The sequence below is a fragment of the Pinus tabuliformis genome, chromosome 1_2 (genome assembly GCF_031772625.1).
Source record: "Pinus tabuliformis cultivar Carrire ecotype Pingquan chromosome 1_2, CPIR1, whole genome shotgun sequence".
Classification (NCBI taxonomy): Eukaryota; Viridiplantae; Streptophyta; class Pinopsida; order Pinales; family Pinaceae; genus Pinus; species Pinus tabuliformis.
Genome location: NC_142298.1, coordinates 14,698,264 through 14,713,183, shown reverse-complemented (window position 1 = coordinate 14,713,183; position 14,920 = coordinate 14,698,264). Strand labels below are relative to the sequence as shown.

Genomic DNA, 14,920 nt, shown 5'->3' with positions numbered 1-14,920 from the left:
ATCTATCCGCCTAAATGCATAATCCTTGCTAGTATGCATTTTCTATGATATTATCTTATATGCAATTACTATGCCATCATTTTGATGTTGATGTAAATGAACAGAGGACTGTAACATGGCAGTCTATTGCCTCTAGCATGTACTTATATTAGTAATTTTTCTCCATGGGAGATTGGTTCTTCAATTTAACTCAGGGGGGCAGCTGTGCTATTTTCCTCTTCCTTATTTATCTTCATCTCTAGAACCTGATGTTATTGCATTTGAGTGATTTTTGGTTGCAAGTTCAGTGTTCACAGATCTTCCCATTCTTGTTACATTCCATTGGCCAGATCCCTTGGAGTACTTTGGTGCACCATCTTACATCATAACCACATTTTATTCTTGCTTTTTGTTTTGACCTCTTCCAATTTGTGTATTTTGTTATTTGTTCCTTGTTTTTTCTGGGAACGTTGCAGGGGGTTAGGAGAAGATTAGGGAGAGATGGGTGTCGTTGGAAGAGAAGTGGAGACAAAAGGAATTGCCGTGTTATGCTTGTTTTGCATGTCCTTACCTTTACTGGAGAATCTCTACAAGTACTTTTGAAAATAACTAACAAATGGAAAGGATCATACTTAGATTGCACACACTTCATAGGTTACTTCACTGCTATTATGCATAACGCTTCAGAATACTGCTTGCAATGTATGTAAGGATTGATGATTTAGAAACACCTAATATTTTGAGCGTCCTTCAGTACTTATTTGACTAGTACTGCAAGATTAACTATTCTAGTAACCACATATTTACATGTATTGTATATGTTTAACCTTCTCTATTTATCACATGCAGATATCTCTGATAAAAGCATCATGCAAAGTAGCGATAAAAGAGCTAAAGAGTTGGATGGCCCCTGACAAGGTGTGAATTTTACAATTGCCTCTCTCTTGTTAGCCGAAACTTATTTTACTGGCAAGTTGGACTCTGATGGTGTAAAATAAGATCTCATATGCTCCTGCTCTTAACTCAGGAATTACAAAACATAATGTTTATAACATTCTTCTCTTGGTTACAAATTTATCTTGGGGTGCTGTTATTTAAGGCATGGTTGACTTTTAGACAAAGTTACAAACAAACTTTTGATTCTGTAGCAGATAGTAACTTGAGTGTTAGTTTCTCTCTGCTGGCCAGATGGTATCAAGAATATAAGAGGTATGCCATTCATGTTTTGCAGGTTTCAACTACACTGACTGTCTTCCCTTCCAAAGCTGAAATTGTGCCAGAGCCATTGGGCGCTGCACTGATTATTTCTGCTTGGAATTATCCATTTTGTAAGTAATAACTATCATATAGTTATTCTGCTGCATATCCTCTGCTTAATTTCTGTATTTACAACTGCAGTTATATATGCTTTCTTTTACAAGTTCCTAAGAGGATCTTTTGCCCATGGAATGCTTCAAGAACTTGAACATGAGTTATAGATACGGACAAGAATAAGAACAGCATCACATGTTTAGCAAATAGTATTTTCTAGAAATGTTTATCAGAAGATTTCATGCTTGGTTGCAGTTAAAGTGAGCACGTCAAACATGAGTTACAACTTTCTTTATAAAGCATTACTTGAAATCAAGGATGGCTGCCCAACTCTAGCATTCTTAGTAATTTTTCACTAAGACTGGTTGTTATGTTATTTGAAAATTCATTGATGGCCGAATCCATGACATAGTCTTCTTTTACAAGGGACTATGGTTATGCTAGATAATGTTGTAACTTGTAAGATATGCTCAACAACCTTGAATCTCAAAAGGCCAGCAAGTGAACTCTATAGTCTTGACAACAAGAAACTTTTGTTAGCAGCATTTGCATAAAATAACCACCATATTCTTGGAAAAAGGTGTCAGTGTTTGATGGGTTTGTCAGTGTTTGATGGGTTCTATGTGGGTCTTTATTTCTATTGAATCACAGCATGGCTCAGCATTTTTTCATGTTATCCTTGTTGAATTTTTATAGCTATGGTCGGTCTTTGTAATTATATTTTTGGCTTTGTAATGTAAAAAGAATTTGTATGACATGTTATTAAGATCATTTTGATTTTTTAAATCTAGAAGGATTTATTGCAAGACATGTTCTTGATGTCGGATTTAAAAGAGAAATTTCAGAAATTTGAAATTTGAATTTTTGGCCCCAAGTTCTTCAAGTTGGTCCTCCCTCAAGTCAAGTCGGCCCAGTGAAGAGACACACCCCTTCTAGATAGACAAAACAGTATATAAATGCATTTGATCTCCTCCGCATGAGCACTATTTGACCTTATCACAAGAAGACAAGTTCTAGGCATCCAAGCGAAGGAAAAGAGGACGAAGAAGGATGCGGAAGGAGGACGGATTTCTCTTGCTAGCTCACATCTCTTTCTCTCTTTGGATTTTCGCATGTGTGACTTTTCCAGGCAGATTTCTGGATAGGCTGAATTTTTGGGTAGGCCAAATTTCTGAGCAAATTTGTGAAGGCCGTGTTATTGCTCAATCTAGCAAGGGTACTAGGAGGGGTTCCAAAGGGGCAACTACTAGACCAAGTGGCAACAATGGGACAAAGACCCATTGTCACCTCAGTGAATGTCCCCTGCTCTTTACGAACTTACACCAATGGGAGGAGTCCCGTTATAAGGGAAATCACTATGAAGGCTATATCAATGATGGAGAAACAATGATTTCAAGAGCCCATTCATAGGAGAGACTCAAATGATAAGGCTTACTTGCTCAAGAAGCAAGGTGTAGGGCTCTCCAAGAAAGGCTTAAAAGGAAGTCTAGACTTAGGGCTTAGGAACGTTGCTTGACAAGAGGTATCCTAGACCTAAGACTCCTTAGATAGAGGGTTTCTAAAATGGTCTTTGTGAAATAAGAGTGAAAAGGGTGCAAGACCATAAAGAATCCCAAGTGGACCCAAGTAAGGCCCAGGGTTTGAGGTGAAACTTCAAACAAAAGATCTAGACCAAGCAAGGGAGAAGAATAGGGTCAATGGAATTGAATTTGACTTGAGTTTTTAGTGCAATGACTCTTAAGGAAGCCACTAACCAAGAAACCTACGGACAAGAATGATATTGGAGCTAGGGCTTGGGATAATTCCAAATCTAACTATGAAAAATCCTTCAAACTTTATGAGTGCCTAAGGAAAACCCCAACGCAATTCTGGTCTAACTCGCTCTCCAGATGGATGGCTCAAAAATATTTTGCTTGATGCCCTAGGAGACTTCTAAGGTTAGGGCTTAGAAAGAAGGAGAGGAGGCGAGGAAAGATATTCTTTAGGGTGATCATCGAGGATAGGATCAGTGCCTAGCCTATTGAGAGAATGGAGTCAATGTGCTTTCAACTTTTGGAGCCCTTTTATCCAATCAAGGAGTACTATGGCAACTTCGCATGGCCCTAGAGGCAACTACTAGGTTACTAAAGAAATTTATACTTCTTATTGCAACAATTTGATGACTTCTCAAGGTGATTATGGAGATAATTTACCCCTAGGAACATCCATTCACTATAACCAAACATGTAACATATTCAATATCCTCACAAGATCAAAATTTGACAAATTCACATTAAATTAGGGCATAATTTCAAAGTTCATGAGTGAAAATTCCATACATTTTACATGTATACAAGATAGAGAAAAATAGACCATGAAAAAGAACTTACAACTATAGTGAGTATATCCAATCATCAAAGAGACACAAAATTGAAGCTCCAAGACCAAGAAAGATATCCAAACGTCGAAATGCATCAATATTCATCCAATTCGTCCATCAACATCTATATCAAAATTCTCAAGAAGAGAGAGATACAAATCCAAGTGATGATGAGGAATAAAATGATCCTCTCATCAATATATATGATCCTCTAAGGGTCTGATTTGCCTAATTAGGCCTAATAATGCCCCTACTAATAAAATAATGTACAAAATAACATTCCTTGGTGACAAGCCCACCAAGACATGAAAAATAAGCCTCTCAAGAGGCCAAAATGATAGATAAGTAGCTAGGAGGGCCATTGAAAGGCCAAGTGGAGTCTAATATGTGCCAAATTGAGTAGAAGGGCTCCAAAAATAGTGATAAAGGGGGTGGCCCCTTGATCTCCAAGCAAATGACTTGTGGTGCTCCCAAGTGGTTGTGGGGGCACAAAAACATCCTCATGGATCTCCAAGTGGATCGAACAAGCTTGTATCCCATCTGTAAGAGCTGGAACAATGATGCAAGCCCTCCCTTTGTCTCCCATGGTGAGACACAACCTCATTTGGGCCCTAGATCAACTTCCAAGTGTGTGGTGCAGGAGTGTAGCCAACTGGACAAGGTGGTCCAGGTGCATCATCATCATCAAATAGGTGGAACACAAGCGAGAAATGGATGGTACTAAAGGATCCCATGGCATGGCTATCTGCTCTTCTTATAGTGGAGGCCCATGGATCTCAACACACCTTACAAATGCCGATATGACCCTCTAGAGGGCTTGGACCCCATATAGGGAGACCAAACCCCAAGGTGAATACCCACTTGCTATCTTGTATAAGATCCAATGTGTCTCCTTACCTTCCGGTACAACAAATCATTAGTGTAATTAAGTAAATGAGCTTACAAACCGTGGAACCAAGTGGACACTTCATAATGGCACGCCCTTATGAAGTGGACACTTCATAATGGAACCAAGTGTACAGGTGTCTCCAAGTTCAAGAAGGAGGTTAATCAAGGACCCTATTAGGTGCTTTCAACTTCAAAGGGAGTGATAGGTCCATGGTACATCCATCAAGTGGCAAGTGTCATGTGATATAATGATGGAACAAAGTGGGGAATCAGGGGAAGGCTCCAAGCCACATGCCATAGTACAAGGGTAGCCATGATGTGGGAAGCCCACACTTGGGTGTATAGATGTAGGAGGGAGCAATCATGGTACACGAGTTACCCTGGCCTTTGTTTTTCCACCCTTCTTCATATACCTTTTGCCTTTTATTGATTTTTCTTTTTATAATTGCTCAGGGCTCCAGGGGATGAGAGCATGATGTTAATGATATAGCAATGAACATTGAAAATCCCCTTTAAGGTTGGGCAGTTCATCACCCACCAGGGGTTGGGACAATCATAGGTTCCTTAATGATGCAGGGGACCAACATAGGGGGCCCTAGGAACCAGGGTGATGTCCATAATGATTGGGGGTAGAGTTTATGTTTAGCTTTTTCCCATGTGCTAAATTTATATGTCTCGACCATCTTTTGCATTTTATGGTACATTTCCTATTGAGAGTGACCAAATTATGTTTTTTTACTTTCATTTTAGCTACATCAACCTCCGAGGCATCGTTCTAGGCCTGACCCAAAGTGTGGACAAGCGGAGGGTGAGGCTAACTCCTTGTGGACCCAATGGAAAAATGTGGACCCAAATGTGAAATATATGAAAAGGGGTTATAATGAGTGGAGGGGAGTGATGTATGTGGTGTTGGAAAGTGGGACCACACAACCAAAATCAGGATTCCCATGTAATATTCCAACCCAGAATATTCCTCAAACCCCAGCAAAAACTCCAACCAAATATGTGCAAATGATATAATAACCCAGAAGTGATAAAAATAACAATGGAACAACATATAATAATGTAAACCAGAAATATAAGCAGATACACAAGAAATGTAGCGAGAAATGCTAAGCCATTTTATTATACTGAGGAATAAAATGAGTACAAGAGGTGATTCGACACATGGCACCTCGACTTGCACAAGGCAAGTGAAGAAATACTCTCAGAATGACAAGAATGGCCTCTCTGCGTGGGTACTGCTGCTAGAAAACAAATGATGATTTGGGGCTGCTCCCCACCTCGGAAGAAGCTGAAACTTTGGATTCAGGCTCTACTCAAGAAACCCAGAAAAACCTAGAAATATTTCCTGGAATGGCTAACCTCCGAAAAACACCCTCTTTGGGTTCCGCACAGTTCCTCAATGCCCTGCACTGCCATTGAAGAAAACCCCTCTAAACTCTGCCTGAAACACTGCCTGAACCCTGCCAAAAATCCTCCAATGAGACAAGAGCTGGACCCCTGCTCAATCTCTCAGCATAACTCTACCTGCAAAACCCCAATTCAGCACTACAACCAAAAAGAACTGCGTCCCTCTCCAAGTGCTGCGCAGTCCTCCAAAATGCTGATGAAACTGCTACTGAAATGCTGATAAAACTACTGCTGAAATGCCGATAGAAATACCTTGCCCGAGCAGGCACTCGAAGTCCCCCGGGGCTAAGGGTGAGATCTCTGAACGGAGACACTCAATGCACTAAACAATGCTGCAGACTAGCTAAACAGCTAGCGTGCTCAGAAGTCGAAATGACTAGCTCAAAATGCACATAACTGAATGATCCAAAATGAAGGGGCTCCTTTTTATTTTATAGCCTCTGCCTCTCACAATCCCTAGGCTCACCTCCTCTTGCGTGATTCCCCTCTTGCCATGTGTTTTTCCCTCCTGCGTAGCCCCTCCATGTGTCTGCGTGGGCCCCATTTCTGCGTCCCCATTTGGCCCCCTTGGCTCCTCCTTAAGTCACAACGTTGTGCTACTAGCAAGTGACTTTTTATTCTTAAAGTGAGTTATGTCCTCCATTCTCACTTTTTTATTTATAAATGACTATAGAAGGCAAAAATTGGGCAAAATCGAATATTCCAATTAGCCATGGCTAATTAGGAATATTACAGTCTCCCCCGGCAAAATGTTGCTTGTCCTCAAGCAACTGAAGTGATGGATGCTGCAAAATCTTCTCACTCTCCCAAGTGGCATCCTCATCCGGCAAATTCTTCCACCTCACCAAGAATTTCCGGACCGTCTTGCTCCGTAGTTGCCTCTCGTTGGTATCAATGATGGCCTCCGGCTGCAATACCAAATGCCCCTCGTCATCCATGGGTGGTAGCTCATCTGTCACTGTCACCTGCTGCCCCAATGCCTTTTTCAGGCATGATACATGGAAAACGTTATGAATCTTGCTGCCTTGGGGCAGCTCCAACTCATATGCAACTTGTCCAACCCTGCGTATCACCCTGTATGGCCCATAAAAGCGGGGCTTAAGCTTCTCAGCCCCCTTCTGTTTTAGTGATGACTGCCGATATGGCTGTAACGATAGGTAGACCATGTCCCCTACCTCGAACTGTCTCTCCACCCGACCCCTGTTGGTATACAACTTCTGCTGGTTCTGTGCTGTAGCCATGTTATCCTTGAGAGCTCGGAGAATATCCTGACTCTTTTGGATCCATATCTTGGCTCTGGGAGCCTTGCTATCACCAAACATCACATCAGCAAAAGATAAAGGATGATACCCATATAAAGCATAGAATGGTGACATACCAATGGACATGTGATGTGAAGTATTGTAGCAGTACTCCCCTAGATGCAGCCACCTCAACCATGCTCGCTGCTGCCCACTGACATAGTTACGCAAGTAGCCCTCCAGCCACTTGTTAACTATCTTTGTCTGCCCATCCGTCTGTGGGTGATAACTGGTACTCGGTGTCAACTCCGTCCCCACCAACCTGAAAAGCTCCTGCCAAAACCCGCCCATGAAACAGCTGTCCCATTCACTGACGATGGTCTTAGGAAGACCATGTAGTCGGAAGATCTCTCTAAAGAATAGCTCGACCACCTGTGCTGCTGTATAGTGTGCGGATATGGCAAAAAAGTGTGCGTACTTTGTCAGTCGGTCAACGACGACAAAGATGCAATCCTTGCCCTGTACCATGGGCAACCCTGTGATGAAGTCCATCGAAATACTCTCCCATTTCCCCTCCGGAATGGGAAGAGGCTGCAATAATCCCGCGAGATGGCTCATCTCTCCCTTGTTCCTCTGGCAAACATCACACTCCCGGATGTGCCGGAGTACGTCCTCCTTGAGGCCCTTCCATGAGAACCTCTCCCTAATGGCCCTGTAGGTTTTGGTAAACCCCTGATGTCTTGCCAACGGTGAATCATGTGATGCCTGGAGTATCTTCTTCTTGAGCTGAGACCCCTCAGTCAAGAAGATCCGGTCCCTATAATAGATGATCTCATCGACCACCTTGTACCTGTCATCTGCCACCTGCCCATCCAGAGCTCACATGCAAACCTGTCCTTGGAGTACTCTACTAAGAGTTGAGCCCTCCAGTCTGTATCCAAGTCATAAGAGACAACGTAGTTGGTCTACGTGAAAGGGCATCTGCTACCATGTTGTTCTTACCCTTGACATACTCAATGTCAAAGTCATATGCTTGGATCTTGCTGATCCACTTCTGTTGCCTCTCCTGTAGCTGCTTATGCTCCAAAAAGAACTTGAGGCTATTGTGATCAATCCTCACCCTGAACCTGTTACCCACCAGATACTGCCGATACTTAGCCAATGCATGCATGATGGCCAGCATCTCCTTGTCGTATATAGAGTACAACCTCTCATGCGGAAGGAGCTTCCGGCTCTCAAAGGCTATAGGGTGACCTCCCTGCATCAATACTGCGTCGATCCCCTCTCCCGACGCATCACACTCCAAAACAAAAGGCTGCGTAAAATCTGGCAACGCAAGCACTGGGCAGCTGCTCATAACCTCCTTGAGCTTGTCAAAGGCTCGCTGTGCTGTATCTGACCAATTGAAAGCCCCCTTCCTCGTCAAATCTGTCAGGGGTGCAACAAGCTTTGAGAAACCTTTGACGAACTTTCGGTAGTAAGTACAAATGCCAATGAATCCTCAAAGTTCCGTCACATTTCTCGGCTCTGGCCATTCTCTGATGGCCCTGATCTTCTCCCCGTGGACTCTCACTCCGTCCATTCCTATGATGTGTCCCAGATACAACATCTTCGTTAACCCAAACTCACACTTGGAGAGTTTGGCATAGAACTGCTGCTCCTGTAAGATACGCAATACTGTCTCAATGTGCTGGAGATGCTCCTCCCAAGTCCTGCTGTAAATGAGAATATCATCGAAGAATACCAACACAAACTTCCTCAAGTGACTACGGAAGAAGTGATTAATGCAGGACTGAAATGTAGCTGGGGCGTTGGTTAGCCCAAAAGGCATAACCAAGAACTCAAAGTGCCCATAGTGACACCTGAAGGCGGTCTTGGGAATGTCTTGCTCCCTTACGCGAATCTGATGATACCCCAATCTCAAATCAATCTTTGAGAAGAAACGTGCCCCTCTCAACTTGTCCATCAACTCATCGATCCTGGGTATGGGGTACCTGTTCTTCAAGGTCTTCTTGTTCAGGGCCCTGTAGTTAATGCACATCCTGAGCGTACCGTCCTTCTTCACTAACACCACAGAAGAAGCAAAAGGACTTGTGCTCGGTCGAATGTGCCCAAGAGCCAACAACTCTTGGATAGCCCGCTCAATCTCTTCTCGATAGGTCTTGGGATGCCTATAGGGGGTGGTGATCACTGCCTGGATGCCTTGCTCAAGCTCGATAGTGTGCTCAAACCCTCGATCCGGTCGCTGTCCTGGTGGAATCTCTCCAAACACTGGCATATCGATTGAGGATGGACTGGATCTCTGGATGTATCGTCTGCCCTGTAGTCCCTGCCTCTGATGCACACAGCTCCATTGCCCACTCTATGTCTCCCTTTCGGAAGACTGCCTCCATTCGATGAGTCGACACAGTCTGATGCGGATATGTGTGTTGTCCCCGTATCTTCTCATGCCTCCCTGTCTTCTCATCATCCCACTCCATCTCTAGGGTCTTCCAATCCGTCGTGACCTTCCCTAGAGTAATAAGCCACTGAACACCTAGTATCATGTTGGTGTACGAAATATCGACCACGAAAAAGTGGTTAGTCAATGTGTGGGTGCCCATCGTCACTGAAAACTCTGGGACATAACGAGCACACGTCATGGTCTGATCTCCTGGGACCAATACTGAAAACCCATCAAAGCTCTCTATCGAAATACCTCTCCGCTCAACCATTTGTGCATCGATGAAGTTGTGGGTTGCCCCACTGTCAACCAAAACTGATTCGCGCTGGCCACGTATTGTCCCTCGTACGCGTAGCGTCAGATACTTGGGGACTCCTCGCAACGCTGCAAGGACCCCTCCGGTGGGTGCAAAAGATGCACCACCTGCTGCCGGTGGTGGAGGTGGCAAAGGCCCCTGTATGGCATGGCTATCTCATGCCTCCACATCCTCCTCGTCATCCTCTTCTCCACTGCTCTCAGAGAAGACCTCAATAAAATGTGCTTTGCTAGCAGCACATCTATGTCCTGGTGCCCATGGCTCTTGACAGGTGAAGCACAACTGCTTCTTCTTCAGCTCCCTCTTGGCATCGTCGTCAAGTTGTACTCGTCCTGGATTCCCCTTTGGAGGAGGAATCCCCACATCCTTCCCCTTAGACTGAAAAGTCTGTCTCTGGGGGTAAGGTGTCCGAGTCCTGGGTAAGACATCCTGTAAGTCCCGGCTCCTGCTGATAGCGTCCTGGAGTGTGGCTGGTTTAGTGGATCGGACTAAACCCTGAAGTGGCTCTGCTAACCCCTCAACATACATATAGACCCTTCGCGCTGTGTATAGGTCTGGCACCGTCACGGAAACCCTCAAGAAATTTACAATGTAGGTCTCTGGGCTCCCTGTCTGTTTGAGCCTTGTCAGCTCAACAAAATGCTGCTCTGGATCCCTCCGGTCAAATCGCTCCATCAATCTCTTGGTAAACTCAGCATATGTCGTCACTGTAGAGTGCCCGAGTGTAACCATCCCATGAAACCACCAATCCTGGGCCTCGCCATCCAAATGCAATGTTGCCACCTTGATGGCCTCTGCCTCCAACATCTGGTTAAGCTGGAAATAAATGTCCAGCTTCTCCACCCAAGACTTTGCCGAACTGTTTGATGAGCCATCAAACGTAGGCAAGTGGAATCTACTCGCTGCACGGTGGGTGTTGCCATCATGGTAATGCCGGTACCCCTCGTGATGGTCGCGGGGTTTGCTATCTCGATGGCGCTAAACAAAATATTTGAATGAGAGGGCTTCCTTGAACTTCTGCCCATAGGCCTGGTACTCTGCAAAATAATCGCCCATATGTCCGGGCTCTGCCTCCTGTTGGGCTACGACCCTCGTGTCTGCTCCTAAGAAAGTGGGCATGGTAGAGCATGTAGGGGCATGTGAGGCCACCTGTTGCGCAGTATCACGTTGCTCTGGCAAGTGATGGGATGCACTTGATCCCTCACCAATCTGAAAAACTCGTGGGCTCTCACGCTGTTTGGCCTCTACTGCCGTGAATCTCTGCCCCATCACCTCAATCTGCCTCGACAGGTCCTGCACTGATTTGAGGAGCATATCCGCAAATCTCTTCTCGTCCTCGTCGGCCATCTGTTCTGCGTCCACTACTGGCTCTCTCTGTTCTGCGTCTATCACAGGCTCCATCTGTTCTGCGTCCACCACAGGAACACAGTCTCCCTCCCTGTAGGTATTCTCCAACCTACGTCCAGTGTCTCTGTACCTCCTACCTTTGTAACAAATGTAGGGTTTTTCCCCTGGTGTCTTAGATTGCTAGCTCCATAGGTTGAGCTAGATCTATGCTCTGATACCACTGTAATATTCCAACCCAGAATATTCCTCAAACCCCAGCAAAAACTCCAACCAAATATGTGCAAATGATATAATAACCCAGAAGTGATAAAATACCAGTGGAACAACATATAATAATGTAAACCGGAAATATAAGCAGATACACAAGAAATGCAGCGAGAAATGCTAAGCCATTTTATTATACTAAGCAATAAAATGAGTACAAGAGGTGATTAGACAAATGGCACCTCAACTTGCACAAGGAAAGTAAAGAAATACTTTCAGAATGACAAGAATGGCCTCTTTGCGTGGGTGCTGCTGCTGCTGCTAGAAAACAAATGATGATTTGGGGTTGCTCCCCACCTCGGAAAAAGCTGAAACTCTGGATTTGGCTCTACTCAAGAAACCCAGAAAAACCTAGAAAACTTTCCTGGAATGGCTGACCTCCGAAAAACACCCTCTTGGGGTTACGCTCAGTTCCTCAATGCCCTGCGCTGCCACTGAAGAAAACCCCTCTCAAATTTGCCTGAAACACTGCCTGAACCCTGCCGAAAATCCTCTAATGAGACAAGAGCTAGACCCCTGCTCAATCTCCCAGCATAACTCTACCTGCAAAACCCCAATTCAGCACTACAACCAAAAAGAACTGCGTCCCTCTCCAAGTGCTGCGCAGTCCTCCAAAATGCTGATGAAACTGCTACTGAAATGCTGATAAAACTACTGCTGAAATGTCGATAGAAATACCTTGCTCGAGTAGGCACTCGTAGTCCCCCGGGGTTAAGGGTGAGATCTCTGAACGGAGACACTGAATGCACTAAACAGTGCTGCAGACCAGCTAAACAACTAGCGTGCTCAGAAGTCAAAACGACTAGCTCAAAATGCACATAACTGAATGATCCAAAATGAGGGGGCTCCTTTCTATTTTATAGCCTCTGCCTCTCACAATCTCTAGGCTCACCTCCTCCTGCGTGATTCCCCTCTTGCCATGTGTTCTTCCCTCCTGCGTAGTCCCTCCATGTGTCTGCGTGGGCCCCATTTCTACGTCCCCCTTTGACCCCCTTGGCTCCTCCTTAAGTCACAACGTTGTGTTACTAGGAAGTGACTTTTTATTCTTAAAGTGAGTTATGCCCCTCGTTCTCACTTTTTTATTTATAAATAACTATAGAAGGCAAAAATTGGGCAAAATCGAATATTCCAATTAGCCATGGCTAATTAGGAATATTACATCCCATGTAGTGCCTCTCCTAAAGCTAGTGGCCAATAAAGGAGATCCCATGGGACTAGGATACAAGGTTAACCACCGAGTTGGACAAAGGGGACAAGAGTACAAACCAAACCCATTCTTTCCGTCGAATCCCCCCCCTAATCCAATGCCCAAAAATGTCCATGATAAGTAAACAAAAATACCCAACTACATAATGAAAGACATACCTTCGGGCTTGGAAGGTTCACCTTCAAACATACAATCATAGCAGATGGGCTAGGGAGCATAATGGCTGGTTTAGGTCACAGAGATGGTAGCACATCAAGCTATCTGGTGACTGCAAGGGGCTGCTGGCTGCCAGCTGAGGACCATATAGGGAAAAAAATTCTCATATGGATATCACCCACATGTGGTGGGTAATAAGCTGAATTCTTGAAGAGCAGAAGTTTGACTTGACTTGAGGGTTGAAGACTAGGTTTGGCCATAGCTTGTTGATCTCGTTGATGTTATAGTTGATTAGCCGCATTAGATGTATCTCTTATTGAACTGAAGAATTTCTCTAAGAAAAAGGTTGGTGGGTTTTTCCCCAAGTGGGTTTTCCTGGGTAAATATTGTGTTCTCTCTTTGTGCATTGTGATCTCTAATGTCTTTATGGTTTATGGCTGAATTTCTGAGGTGTAATTGCTTAATGATAAATTGGAATTGTTAAAAGAAGATCTATATCATTTGAAGTAATTACCAATAGTTTAGAAATATTGTGCTTGTATCTATTGCACTTGAAAATTCAACATGGTATTAAAGCTTTGGTGACGAAAAAGGACATTGAGATCACTATTGAAGAAGTTTTCACTCTTGGTAAGGGATCACTCTTGAAACCCTAGATGTACAATCTATTTGCTTTTTTATAACTATGGGTTCCCGCATGAAGGAAGGAAACAAGTTAGAAGGAGATCCAAACTTTAGGGCTTGGAAGACAAGGATTGATCTTCTCCTTGTAAAAGAAGGTCTCTTGGGCATTGTGAAAGGAAAGGTCACTGAACCTGAAAAAGATGAAGAGAAAGTAAAGTTTGAGAAGGATGATATTACAACCATAAGCATCATCTATCAAAGAGCACTTGATTCCCTATGTTTCAAGTCTTCAATCTTCAAAGCAGATGTATGATGCTCTAATCAATTTATTTACTATCAATAATACTGTTCAAGCCATGATTTTGAATAATGAACTTTGTGATGTTAGAATGACGAAGAATGATAATATAGCCTCATACTTCAGAAGGATATCTCAACTAAGAGATCAACTACAAGCAATAGTTGAAGTCACCTTTGATAAGGAATTAGTGACTACAACACTTAATGGTCTACTTGAATCGTGGGATGATTTTGCAGCAGGAATATGTGCTAGAAAAGATGCTCCAAAGTTTGATGAACTTTGGGCCAGTTGTCCTCAAGAAGAATCAATGCTCGTATCAAGAGGAAGGATTCAAAGATCTGATGAAAGAGATTCTCAAGCATATGCAACATGTTTCAAGAAAGGTGGAGGAAGAACGAAGTTTGGATTTCAGGGAAGAAAAGGAGGAAGAAGACCAGAAGAAAGAAGATATGCTCCTCAAGGAAAGAGAGACATGTCAAAGGTCCAATGCTAACAATGTCACAAGTATGGTCACTTCAAGCACAAATGTCCTGAAAGATCAAATGATAGAAAGCGAAAGGGAAAGCAACATGCCTTTGCAATAGATTTTGAAGAATTTCCAAAGAAACCAAAGAATAAAGAACCAGGTAATAAAGAATTCTTTTATTTCTCCACTCTTACTGATTCTATTACAGATAACGAAGATTTATGGCTAGTAGATAGTGGTGCCTCAAGGTACATGACAGGGGATCGAGATAACCTCAATAGTTTGATGGAAAGAAGGCCAACACAAAAGGTGGAAACTTGGAGACAACCATACTTATGCAGTAAAAGGCATTGGGAAGACATCCATTGAGTTAGAATCAAGTGATAAAGTTCATCTCAATGAAATATTAGATGTGCCTAGTTTAAAGAATAATTTGGTTTCTATTTCATGTGTGATATCCCCTCTAATTAAAATTACCAGGCAACCACACCAATTTTGCAATTTTGCCTAAGGTTATTAAATTTTGGACTCACATCTTAGGAAAAGTGGGTAAATGCAAACGAGGCATAATTTTTTAATAAGAAGGGACCCTACTATAAGAAAAA

At 43.4% G+C, this 14,920-nt stretch overlaps 1 protein-coding gene across 1 annotated transcript in view; it reads left to right on the top strand.

The window, feature by feature from the left end:
- The window catches only part of ALDH3H1 (aldehyde dehydrogenase 3H1), a 99,445-nt gene that overhangs the window by 29,246 nt on the left and 55,279 nt on the right, over positions 1-14,920 (top strand). Inside the window, exons 2-3 of the mRNA XM_089394629.1 lie at positions 829-897; positions 1,211-1,307. Coding sequence (XP_089250755.1) covers positions 829-897; positions 1,211-1,307 — 166 coding nt within the window. The remainder of the gene's footprint in view (positions 1-828; positions 898-1,210; positions 1,308-14,920) is intronic.